The sequence below is a fragment of the Zeus faber genome (genome assembly GCF_960531495.2).
Source record: "Zeus faber genome assembly, chromosome: 7".
Lineage (NCBI taxonomy): Eukaryota > Metazoa > Chordata > Actinopteri > Zeiformes > Zeidae > Zeus > Zeus faber.
In genome coordinates this window covers 12,526,068-12,538,924 of record NC_137203.1, presented here as the reverse complement: position 1 = coordinate 12,538,924, position 12,857 = coordinate 12,526,068, and the positions used below count along the sequence as shown (strand labels likewise).

At 42.0% G+C, this 12,857-nt stretch overlaps 1 protein-coding gene across 1 annotated transcript in view; it reads left to right on the top strand.

Annotated features, from left to right (window-relative positions):
• ipo11 (importin 11) overlaps positions 1–12,857 on the top strand; it is a 168,637-nt gene that overhangs the window by 68,790 nt on the left and 86,990 nt on the right. The window contains exons 16-19 of the mRNA XM_080003867.1: positions 4,020–4,056; positions 4,264–4,301; positions 4,824–4,940; positions 8,101–8,214. Of these exons, the coding sequence (XP_079859993.1) occupies positions 4,020–4,056; positions 4,264–4,301; positions 4,824–4,940; positions 8,101–8,214 (306 nt within the window). The remainder of the gene's footprint in view (positions 1–4,019; positions 4,057–4,263; positions 4,302–4,823; positions 4,941–8,100; positions 8,215–12,857) is intronic.

Sequence of the window (12,857 nt, the reverse complement as noted above, 5' to 3'; positions counted from 1 at the left end):
TTCTCTGGAAATGCTGCTGTTTTATTTTTAATATGGGGAATGAAGAATATGTCTCCTGGTGGTTATAGACAGAGGGATTGTATGACTGGACAATAAAGCATAGAAATATTATAAATATTAAGTGGAGGTGTGCCGATGAAATATGTACATTGAATTTAGATAATGTACATTGAATCTAAAAGTGACCAGAGCATATGTTGAAGTGTTCATGTGATCAATATGATCAATAATATTACTATTATTGCTGGTTGAGAAGCCTGATGGCCTGGTTGAAAAAATGTAATCTGTTAGTCCGTGCCCGAATGCTCCGGTAATGTCTAGCAAAACGGCAGTAGCATGAAAAGTCCATAGCCTGGGTGGCTGTAGTCTTTTGCTGCATCCTGTGTGGTAGATGTCTTGCACGACCGGTCTTGCACTGTCTTCACCACCCTCTGGAGGTCCTAGCGATCAGCAGCAGAGCAGCTGCCATATCAGGCAGTAATGCAGTCAGAGAAGATGCTCTCAATGGTGCACCTGTAAAAGTTGGTGAGAGTTTGACCTCCTCTCTGGCCTCCTCTCTGTAAGCGGTCTCATCATTGTTGGGGATGAGACCCAGGATGGCAGTGTCGTCTGCAAACTTAATGACATCGTTGGAGCTACGTGTGGCCAAACAGTTATGCGTGAACATGCCGTATAGCAGTGGACCAAGTATGCAACCCTGAGGCGCTCCGGTTCTCGGGGTCAGGACAGGAGGGGATGAGGTTACCCATTCTCACCACCGTGGGTCTGCCTATCAGGAAGTCAGGGCTCCAGTTTCAAAGGGAGGTGTTAAGACTTAGAATCCTGAGCTTGGGAATAAACTTAGCGGGCACAATAGTATTGAATATTGGGCTGTAATCTTCAAACAGCATCCTCACATATGTGTTTCCCTAATCCAGGTGGGAGAGGGGCAATATATGTGTGTATTGTCAGGGCGATTGTGCCGTCCGTAGATCTGTTGGTGGGGTATGGAAATTGAAGGGTGTCCAAGGTGTCTGGAAGGGTGGAGCAGGTTCTGACTAGCCGCTCAAAGCACTTCCTGATAAATGAGGTCAGTGTTATAGGGCGGTAGTCATTCAGGCAGGTGATGGAAGGTTTCATTGGTACGCGGACAAAGGTGGTCTGTTTAAGTAGGTGGGGACTGCAGACTGGTTCAGGGAGAGGTTGAATATATAGGTGAATACCCCCACTAGGTGGTCGGTGCACCCTCGGTGCACGGCCTGGAATGCCATCTGGCCCTGGAGACTTCCATGGGTTCACTCTTTTAAAAGCTCTCTCTCTTCATGTTGTAGTTAAGGACAGAGTGCAGTTGTCCTGGTCCTCAGCTAGCCTCCCAGTAGGAATAGTGTTGCTTGCCTCAAACCGTGCATAGAAGGTTTCGGCTCGTCCGGGAGAGAGGAGATGGGGTGGGCAACACTACTGTTTCTCCATTTATAGTCTGATGGATCGCAGTCCACACCACATGCGTCTGGGGTCAGAGCTGTGGTAGTTAGACTTGTCCCTGTAGTATCTTTCGGCATCTCTGATGGCTTTCCGAAGGTCATATCTGGACTTCCTCAAGGCCTCCAGGTCCTCAGTGCTATAGACAGAGGTCCGTGCTCTGAGCTTACCACGGACGTCACCATTAACCCAGGGCTTTTGGTTGGGTAGTCCTAACATTGACTTTCAGGACAACATCAACAATGTACTGGGAGATGTAAGCTGAGACAGAGTGTGTAAATTCATCAATGTCCCCCATCAGCTGGAACACAGAACTTCTGCCAGTCTATGGTTTCAAAACAGTCCTGGAGAATGGCAATGGATTCCCTACCGCAGTGTTAAACTGTCCGGAAAAAGTTATTTTCCTGCTTTAGACATTGTCTGTTGGTTGAGGAGCAGACTGTACGTGTGATCCACCTTACCAAAGACAGGGAGGGGGTTGTAGTTGTTCCATATTTGTGAATAAACATTGGTCAAGAGTCTGATCACCACAGGTGGGAAAGTTAATGTTCTAGTGATATTTTGGCAAAAATTTTCCTAATTACCCAATTGAAGTTGCCAAAAACAACAGAAGCTGCCTCAGGGTGAGCGCTGTCTAGTCCTTTGATTACTCTGTATAGGTCCTCTACCGTGCGCGTTTCCTCCGCCTGCAGGGGTATGTAGACCACTGTGATTATAGCGGCGCTCAGTTCCCGAGGAAGGTAGAAGGGCTGTACTTTTATAGTTAAGAGCTCCAGGTCTGGTGAGCAGTGTGTTGTAAGTACTGCTACATACGAGCCGAGAGTTTATCATAATGCAGACCCCTCCGCCTCCATGTTTACCTGACTCCGTGGTTCTTTCCTGCCGGTAAATGGAAAATCCAGCCGGAGTAGCGGCCGAGTCAGGCACCCTAGGGTCTGCCCTGGTCTTGGTAAACGCCAACACGCAGCAGTTTGCAATGTCCTGCTGGAAGTTAATCTGTGCCTGTAGTTCGTCCATTTTATTGTCCAGGGATTGAACATTTGCAAGTAAAATGCCCAGTAACGGCGGATTGCAATATCTCGTCCAAGTTCTGCATAGGATACCGGCACGTTTGCCTCTTTTCTGTCTCCTATGTAGGCGTGTTGGTAAACAAATGGGCAGCAGGACAAAGGAATCACTAAACGTAGTCTGGTAAGTTGAGAAAAAGTCTGTGTCCAGTGACGAACTAACTTCCAAAAGTGCTTGGCAATCATACTGTGTGAGTGACAGTGCAGTATGTACAAAAATTATGAATGCACTGATTTAACGGCCGTACATCGGTATCGGCCGGCATTTGGCTTGACTGTCATCGGCCTATCGGCAAACAAGAGGACATTCGCCAAAGGCAGTGGCCGATGTTTATCTAGCATTTCCCACACATAGACTTTACTTGGGCGGGCTGCCCAGGTATGTTAACAGCTGCCAAAGTATATTTGACGATCAATTTTGGCATTTTTTAAATCCGTCTGAAAGAACATTGCCATCTGCGATCGCTTAACTAGTGGCCTGGTTCCTTGGTATTACATTAGAAGACACGGACACAGCTCCATGGAGCGCTCTTTATTTTAATTTTTTAATTTTTATTTTAAACGGCCCAGAATTTCACAAGCGGTGAATCTCTAACAAAAATAAAAACAATACAAACAATAATGAACAAAAAACTATGTATTGAATGCCGAGCCATTATCAGTGCGACCTTCCTAGGGCACACCGGAAGCAGTTACTTCCCCGTATATTGTGCTCCAAGGCCTTCTGAGGTTTTTTCTTTCCCAACTGCTCTTTTGTATGTTTATCTCTTATTTGTGCTCTCTTCTGCATCTGGTTGCTTGCTTCCTGGTTGGTTTTCTAATTCCATCACTGTGACAATACTAGACTCAGAGGAGATAAAGCAAGACTCTGCACAGGCTTGCATACGGATTAAAACACACATTGACGCACGCACGCACAAACACACACAAGCCAGGGTTAATTCCTTTACTTTTTACGATTTTATCATTTTTACTTCAAAGTTGTTATGGTATTAAGCGTCGTTGATGTGGACTAGAAATGAAACTGTCGCCTTGGATTTGGGTTATTGTGATATAGTTAATAATTGTTCTTATCCGTGCCTCTATCTGCTTGGTTACGATATCCAAAATTCCTAATGATTGTTTCAAATGTGATCAACATGGAGGTATCTGTAAAATAATTTTGTGATATTTAGGTTGCCCAGCCCTATTGCCAACAGAATCTTTAAACTAGGTATAAACAAGTGAAAAACAAGAAGAAAATATCTGCTAAATAACACAGTATTCTTGAATCAGTCATGTTATTAGTGATAAGAGAGCGAAGAGAGAAGACATTTGATAAGGAAGCCTTGAACACCTCACCTGGGTCAATGCCAGTTGAACTTGACAAATTGTATGCACTATGAAACAAACCTTGAATACTATTTCAGAGTTGCTTATCTTGTTGTTTTGTTTTGACGTATCATTTTGGACACATAATTCACATGGTGCCCATTTTTCTTTTTGCTCCTATAGGTGCGGATTGAGACCGCCACTACTCTGAAGCTGAATATCCTTAACATTTACACACATCACGTTACGGCGTTGTTGTTTTTTAAACTGATGTCTTCGTTCCTATTCTGCCTAATATTTATATGCATTTCCGAGCACAAAAGCACGGTCGTGTTTAGGAACTGAAATGACATAGTAATAATGTTTTGCTAAATAGCTCTCAGAGTGAGGAGTCTGTTGGATGTTTTCTTTAACGCATCGTCACCAGTCGATGACTTTGAATTCAGGACGGACCAGTTCCTCCCGGTGAGTTTGGGCCTCGAATGTGCCTTGTCTGTAAGTTACACTGTGCAAGATTTTGTCCTATTTTTACTCTTAGAAATTTCCAAGACGCTGCATAGACAGCTATTAACCTCCCACCTCCCATGTAGCCACGGCCTGTTTTGAAACCCAAATAAATGATTTGATATGTTCATGGCCAGTTTATCGCTCAATTTTAGAGCCCGATACGAAACCAGTGTTGGCGTGTCTGTCAGCCCCCGCCTTTAAAGCACACTGTGGAACCGAGTTGAGTTCCCAGTGGCCAACGTAGTTGATGAACGCATTAAGACAACACAAGCACACTGGGCTTGTTCTCAAGCCTCCGCAGGCAGCTGCTCGTACAGGAGTGGGGGTGGAGTTGCATTTGATAGAAGCCGAGACCAATGCATTGGGGACGATTCTGCATAGTGTGCCTTTAATTATATGCCTTGAATTATGTTGTATATATTATTTTCCTCCTTCAATACTCATTCCCTGTCTCTCTGTCCCCCCCCCCCCGCCCCACAGTACTTGGAGTCTATTTTTGGGCTGCTCTTCCAGTTGTTGCAGCAGGTTACAGAGTGTGACACCAAGATGCAGGTGCTCCATGTCATCTCCTGCGTCATCGAGAGGGTCCACATCCAGGTTTGTCGACAGAACGAGCGATGGAGGCGCGTAAAAGAGTGACAGACGTAAAAATTGCTTCTCAAACAGTTTTACTTGCTCGCTTGTACTTTGGGCATAAGGATGTAAAAAGAAATGAGAGTGAAGTTGCCCTGAAGCTATTTTTCCCAAGTGATTTACATAGTTGGGGAATGTTTTGCTGCTGCATGGTGTCTCTGCTGCTCCTGGTAGGAAAACTCAAAGAAAATACCTTTAGTCGCTCTTGCCTCCTTAGGGAGCATTCCAAGCAAGTAAAACACCATGAAGGAACTGGTTTTAAAACATCTCATTCCCCCTACTAGCCCCCTGACCACCAAGTGAAACAGCCATCTGCCCCAAAATGGGAGCAGGACATGAATGATTTTTAATTTCCTCAGGCAACAACAATGATGGAATGAGTATCGAGCTTCTTACTGATTATATTCGTAAATCACACAGGCAACCCTTGCTGTGATGATGCAATTTCTTGTCTGGTGTTGTAATTTTTTTTGGAACTGCATGGGCGTTTTTTTTTTTGTTTGTTTTTTTTGTCGTTGTTTTTTTTGGCTTGCATCCAAAAGCTCAATCTGATCCACTTAACAGACAACCCTTAAAATTGACCTTCTTCATCTTGACCCCCTCTAGCTCTTTTGAGAACAATTTTAAAGCTTTTTCTTAAATGATCACTTGACTCAAATCTTTCAGAGAATGGCTTTCATCCACGCAAACTGTCAGTTTGGATAAGTTTCTCCCAGTCAGTGTCCCTAGCTAAACTTTCAGAAGTCACATGAATGACTACTGACTCCTCTCTTCTTAATAAATTTGGCCCTCACTAAAAAAAAAAGGCAGCAGCAGTGGAATTGAGAGAACACAAAGACGGACGTAATCAGATTTTAATACTGCTAATTTTGCAATACTTCAGAAACTCTTTAGACATTTGTAGCCTCCTGTCAAAAACAAAATGCTGAGAGTGTTTTATTTAGCTTTTAATGCCTTTTGACTATTTCATACTATCGGTGCTCTGAGCCTCTGTAGTGTATTGTTGCGACAATTTGTGGCCTGGAGTTTGAAGTCCTGCCAGAGTTACCAAAAAAAAAAAAAAAAAAAAAAAGCTGCAAGGGTGAGACGTTGACATATAGGGAGCAGATAACCCTTTAGAACCCATTATTCAATGTCATTCTTAAGTTTCGAGGGAGTCTTCCGTTTTCTTCACTGAACTGAATAACCTAAATTCACTGGCCCTGTGTTGCCGTCACATTCTGTATTTCACAAGGGAGCAAGAGAGATGGCATCCATTGTGTTTTTTGCTTGGCCAGTGTTGTGTGTCATTATTGTCAATTTAGGGTAGCTATTTTTTTTTGGCAGCTAGACCTGCTAAATTACATAATGTTATAATAAAATGTTGATTTTAGATGACTTGGCCCTAGTAGTTGTCCTTATTACGGCAGCTGTTTCACCTGTTTCAACTGTGAATAGGCTCAAACCCTTATGGCAGTTGTTAGACAGTTTAGTGTAGCCTTGGTCCACTCTCTAAATATATACTCTAGCTAAATGGGACAAACTGATGAAAATCTGGACAAAGCATTTTTATTCTCTAAACATTGCTCAAATTCCAAATTAAATTACATTTTGAACACAAGACGGATGCCCACATATTCAAGAAACTTTAAAAGGCATTTTAACACAGAAACTTCATACTTTCCACGCCAGGTTTTTAAGTCAGCCAGAACCCCTCCTAAGTAAGGCAACTGTTTAAAATGCTGATATCAAGTAATTAGAAAATAAACTCTATTCACTGTTTGACCGGTGAGGTGAGGAATATGAGTCTTCTATTATGTTGTGAAAAAAACCTGAAGCATAATCTGTCAAAAGTTGGGCCGCACAATTATTGACATCATTTTTGCAATCCTTGTAATCTCAATCTCCAGATATGCGCGAATGTTATTGAAACGTGAACGGGTCAAATTGGTCCGGTAAAATAAATTATTTTTGAACAGCGGACCGGGTTGTACGACAGTGCTGTAAAAGTGAAATTGCACTCTGAAACTGGAGGGGCGCCACCAATTCCCATATGCCAATAGTTACATAGTGCTGCTTTAAAAATGGCATTGCATTATATATGATTTTTTTATTCACATCTACCGTATTTCCTCAAATATAAACCGGTAGTCAAATAAAAACCGGGCTTCTAATAAATGCCGGGTCTCCGTGGTCTACCCGAACAAATAAAAGCCTGCCCCAAATACAGACCAGCTGCGGTGCTGTTCCAGTGCGGAGCTCCGCTCTCAAACAAAGCAAATAAAAACAGTGTGTTTTTATTGTAGATGTATTTAATTGACTCTATTTCCTACTGCTGTGTAGCAGCTCGCTTTTGGGGCAAATGCCCCATTCCGAGCGTCTCGCCCTCCAGCACTACAAGCAGGAAATGGTGCATTTAGAGTGAACTCGGAAAACTGTAATTCCCCCACAGGCTACCACCACAAATGCGACTTTTAAGGTAGCTACTAGCGCTCTTATTTTTCATGTGTTTGCATACCATGGCATGGCACCCAGACAGGGGGCATGAGGTGTAAAAGCCTGCCTCTAATTTAAGCCTGCTTCCAATAAAGGCCTGGTACCCTCTGCAGTTGAGGTAAATAAAGGCCCCAGACACTATTTGAGGAAATACGGTGTGTGTGAACTCTTGTGAGTCAGCTTAATCAATTATACATTTTTGTTTTTAAGTAGATTTGCCAATATATCACAGATTTGTGAATTAAATTATACTGAGGTGTCTTAAAATGAGTGCCAAGAAAGGACAAAATTTCAGGGGAGCATTTCAGCTTGGCAGTCTATTAGGTATGTGCTCATTTTGATGTTGTGTTTGTGGCATATTAACACATTTCTGGAGGCCATTAGCAGCCACTGGATTCATCTTTGAAATGGTTTAGGGAGTTGATGAAGCATACGCATGAATGAACGAGTTAAAAGAAAGTAATGCACAAGACCAAATATTTAGTATTTGGTTTTTTTCATGGACTTCTCTGAGGGCTACTCAGCTATTTTTCATATCCCTGCTGATGCCCACTTAATCCGTCCATTTGTTTTATATAAAGTAACATTTTATTTTTGATTTTTTTTTGATTCTGTGTGCAATGCTATCTTCTGTTTCTCTTTGTATTAGATCCGTCCCTACGTGGGGTGTCTGGTGCAGTACCTGCCACTGCTTTGGAAACAGTCTGAAGAGCACAACATGCTGCGGTGTGCCATACTCACCACACTAATTCAACTGGTCCAGGTATGGCATACAGACACATTCACTATGTCAAGTACTTAGCCTCCATGGCATGCTGACTCACTTACAGCCAAAACGCAAAGATTGTTGGAGAAGTGAGATTGTAGAAAGTGCAAGCGTGCGTCAGAATGCAGAATATTTGCACATGAAGCACATTCGCTGTAATTATATTTTTAGAGCAGAAGAGTTTTGACTTTTCAACTGTGTTTCATTGGATTTGGTGTTTTCTGTTGACCTGGCATTTTCCCCTTGAGGTATTATTGGGGGGTTCTAAGCGTGTGCACTGCAGAATGTGATCCTTGCATCATTTATCACTTATTTCGTTTATAGTATCAGTGTTTCAAAAAGTGTTTGACCATAGCATTTTTGTCTTCCATTTTAGAACGGAACAGATGGGGCTTCATTTTGGCCGCTGATATCATGTCTATCTGTTGGTCATTTAAAGGTCTAAATAGCGATCTATGGCATTGGCTTCCAGCCTCCCATCATCATTCTCTTTATATGGCTAGTCCTCGGCCCAAACTGTACTGATTTTCTATAGCACTGCATAGGGTCAGAATCTGTCATTTCCACACCTGAAGGGAAGTTGGCTCCCTACTCTCTCCCACTCGAGCCAAGTCATTAAACTAAGATTATTATAATTATCATATACATTAAAATTTCCTTATTTTAATTCCTATTCTATCTATTTTGTAGGATTGTGTTTAATTCACAGTTGATTTATTTTTTATTTTTTGCTTCCCCGGGTTTGCCTGTTCCTCTGCTGTTCATTTTAAACTTTTATGTTTGTTGTTCACACAGAATGAAAGTAGCAGGTGCTGTCGTGTGACAGGTGGCATTTCTCTGTGGATCTAGCCGGAATTATTTTTTTTGTGGCTGTGTTGTTGCCAAGGCTGTGCTCCAAAATGTCTCCCAGAGATGCCTGGGTCTGATGCCTGGGTCCAAAATGGCTGGGTTCCTGACCCATTCAATGGCCCCTCTTTCGTCATAACCCGTCAAAGTCAGGGCGAGCCATGGCAAGCTGGAACTGGCTTCCGTCCTCCAAACGTTTGCCTTCTTTCATTCGTACTTGCTCACATTTGCTTTCAAACAAGTAGAATACATGTGTCACAACAATGAACACGTTTCAGCTCCTCTCATTTTTGCATTTGCATTGGTAGAGTAGTGTTAAGCTTAACGATAGGCAATATACAAATGGCAAAATAGTACTCAGCCTGGAAGTTGTGGGGAGAAATTCATCCTTTGATTTCTGTAAATTCCCACCATGCAAGGAGACAACTGCTCCAGACCTGCCAACCTGCACGCAATTTTTTTGTACCAGCCACCCACAAAAAATACATAAATACATTTACGCGAGATGCATTGGCCAGTTTTCAGCTTAATCGGCCATGACTGGTGTTCGGACCATCAGTGTCAGATATATTTTCAGACTCTGTGCCGGTCAAATGTACACAGCCCATACTGCGCTCATGTACTGTACTGGTAAAAATGTTCCTGTACTCAAACCCTGATATCAACGTAACGTAACTTAGTTGCGTAGTTGATGCTCAAAAAAAGAGAGAATATTAGATAAATTATTTATCGCCTGACAATATTCCAACATTGTGCAGACTGCGTTTCTGTCGCTGTCACAGCGGAGCTCCACTCGTGATGACAGGTTTGACTCTTTTTTTGAGACTCAGTTCTTGACGAGTCACTCAGAAAAACGAGTCTTTCGATTTGATTCAGTTGGTTTAATGCACGGTGAGCGAAGGAGGACTTCCATGGAACAAGAGTGAGAAGAGCCGGCCATTTATTTTGTTTTACATTTTTTTGTAATGATTGCAATTTATTTTGGAATGTCAAGTACCATATAAATATAATAGACATGTATATTTGCATTTAAAAGTGAAATAGACTTATTTCAAGTTTGAACTGGACATTTCCATGTTCATTATTGTGTCCTACTGAAACTCAATGAGAGAGTTACAGGTTGCATTATACTGAAACTTGGTGACAGTCCCCTATTCTATTTTAATGGAACTAAGTGACCGTTTCATGTTATATTGTATTTTTATTGGAACTCAGGGACAGTTTCATGTTATATTGTTGTTCCATAGTGAATAATGAACAATAATAAACACACAGTGTCAAAATCAGCAATCTTACTGTTGTGGTAATGGAACATTGCAGCGGTAGTCCTTACAGTATGTGCAGCTGTACTATCACGTGAGCGTGATCAGATCATGTGATGTATTTGTCATTGACGTACAGCAGATCAGAAATCGGAATCTGCAGGTCAGACTTAAAAAAAAAAAAATCAGGAATCTGGATCGGCCAAGAAATATTCAACGGTGCATTTCTAGTTGGTAAACATGTTCGGTAACTTTACGAAATGATGCATATCAAGGGGGTATTCAAGAGGTTTATTCATTACATACATATACATACTTTCATACATATATGCAGTTAAATGTTAATGCAACGCACCCGGTGATTACACACAATAGACAGAACACAGTAGCTACCTAAGAAAATTTCTTTCTACTAGACCAACTAACTGATTCCTAAAACGTAATATAGTAAGTCGAATACTTATACAATAAAATAAAAATATATAGAATAAAATAAAATAGAATAGATAAAGAGAATAGGCTTACGTATATGGGATAGACTTATGTATATGGGATAGGCAATTATGTAAGTACAGATATGTGCATTAAAGTGGTATGTGAATAAAGTGAGGTAGTGTTTTTGGGATAATACAGCACAGTATACAACAGTATACTGTTACTACTATGTATACTACTATGTATACTACTATGTATGTATACTACAGTATACTACTATGTACTGCTGCGCCGCAGCAATAGGGTAACACCGAACAACCCAGAACAGTGACACAGTATGCGGTACAGTATGCTACATACAGTACAGAAGCTAGTGGAGCTTCTGTACTGTATACGGTATACCCTAATAAGACAAATTTGTATACTGTATATATTTAGCCGTAGGAGCTTGCATACGTTGTGATGAGCCTCATTATGAGGCGGCTACAGTATGAATAACTGGAGTCATTTAGCTGCAGTAACTCAAACGCCAAGGAGACTCCCTGTTACACTATTGTGGTGCTCAAAATATTTTCCCAAGGTTGGCAGGTCTGCTACTCATTGGTTGTGCCTGCAATCAAAACATTGAAAGTTCTGTTTGCAAAACCATCATCAGGCGATTGGAAAGGTCATATCTCCTTGGCAAAAAGTTCAGCTTATTATGTTCAGTCATTTGCATAATATTATTGCTGAGGTGTACCACTGAACAAAACAAGGTGAAAATAGCCAAAGGCAAGGGCTCCCTTTCTCCACAGACAGCTTTGAGGCAGCCTCTTTCCTCAGGCTTTGGAACCTTTTGGACGGCTGTATGCCGGCTGGGCTGCTCTACAGGGAGACGGCAAAGCTCTGCGGTCAGACACCACTTTTGACATCAAGTGAACATCTGGCAGACTATAAAAAGCTGTGTGATGTGCTACTTGAGTGAGCACCCTAAAATTGCTGATTTACTCATGACATAAAATACAAATATCGATTATCATGTTGAGAAATATTGGTTGAGTTTTGGGTCGGCAGTGTGGTGTTTTGAGGATTGCTGGTTCAACCCCTGGTCTTCTTCTGGAGGCATGTCGTGTCCTGGGGCAAGAAGCTGAGCCGACACACCCACAAATTCCGATGAGCAGGTTGGCGCATTTGTATCCCCAGGACTAGAATGGGTGCTGTATGAAATGCAGTCCATTTACCATTTTAAGGGAGGGTTTTTAAAACTCTCCGCATCGTGCATAGTGCTTTGCATAGAGCTGCCTGTTTTCCATTGTGATGCGGTTGTTGGTGGGCTTGACCCTTAAATGTTTGTAGCACAACCTGGATGAGTTTGTAGGTTGGAACATTGGACTCTTTTGATTGCCGAGAGAAAATGTGTTTGCCTCCTTGTGAATAGTTTCCTGTTTGACTAAGTGACACAGGAAGAAATATCTTTGAACAAAATCTATTTGTAAAACATTTGCAATCGTGAGGAAATGTTTTCGCCGTCTGTCTCTCAACCTTCCCCCGGTCCCCAAGTTTTTCTACTGTAGTCTTTCAGTCTTCCTCTTTCTGTCCTTTTCTGTCACTTTCTCTCGCGCACGCACGCAGGCAGGCACGCAGGCAGGCCCAAACACAGTTTTTATTCCCTCTGTGAGAATTTGAAATGGCAGAAAGTGACTTTGATGAGTGCTTTTAAAGGGCATTGAGTCAGACAGAGGTTATGTATTAGTTAACAGACTGAGCTGGAGGGGATGTGTGAAAAAGATGGAAGTTGTGCTCTGAAGCGGGGGGGGGGGTGTTCATAGGGCAGATTTGAGGGGATCTGAACAGTCAAATTGCTCCACTGGATGTGCATGTGCTTGAGATTTTTTTGACTTGCTTTTCGGCAGTCTAATGTACTGCCTTTATGAATGACTGCGTGGCTCTCTTGAGTTTTTGTGTATTCTCAAACAAATCGGAAACATTCAAAGTAACAGTGCAATTCAACAGAAAACCGGTCGGATTAAATCAAGCACCTATTTGCACAGACAAGCCTCTGCCATACGACACTGACATGTATGTGGTAGTAATTATTATGACCCCTAACTATATCAG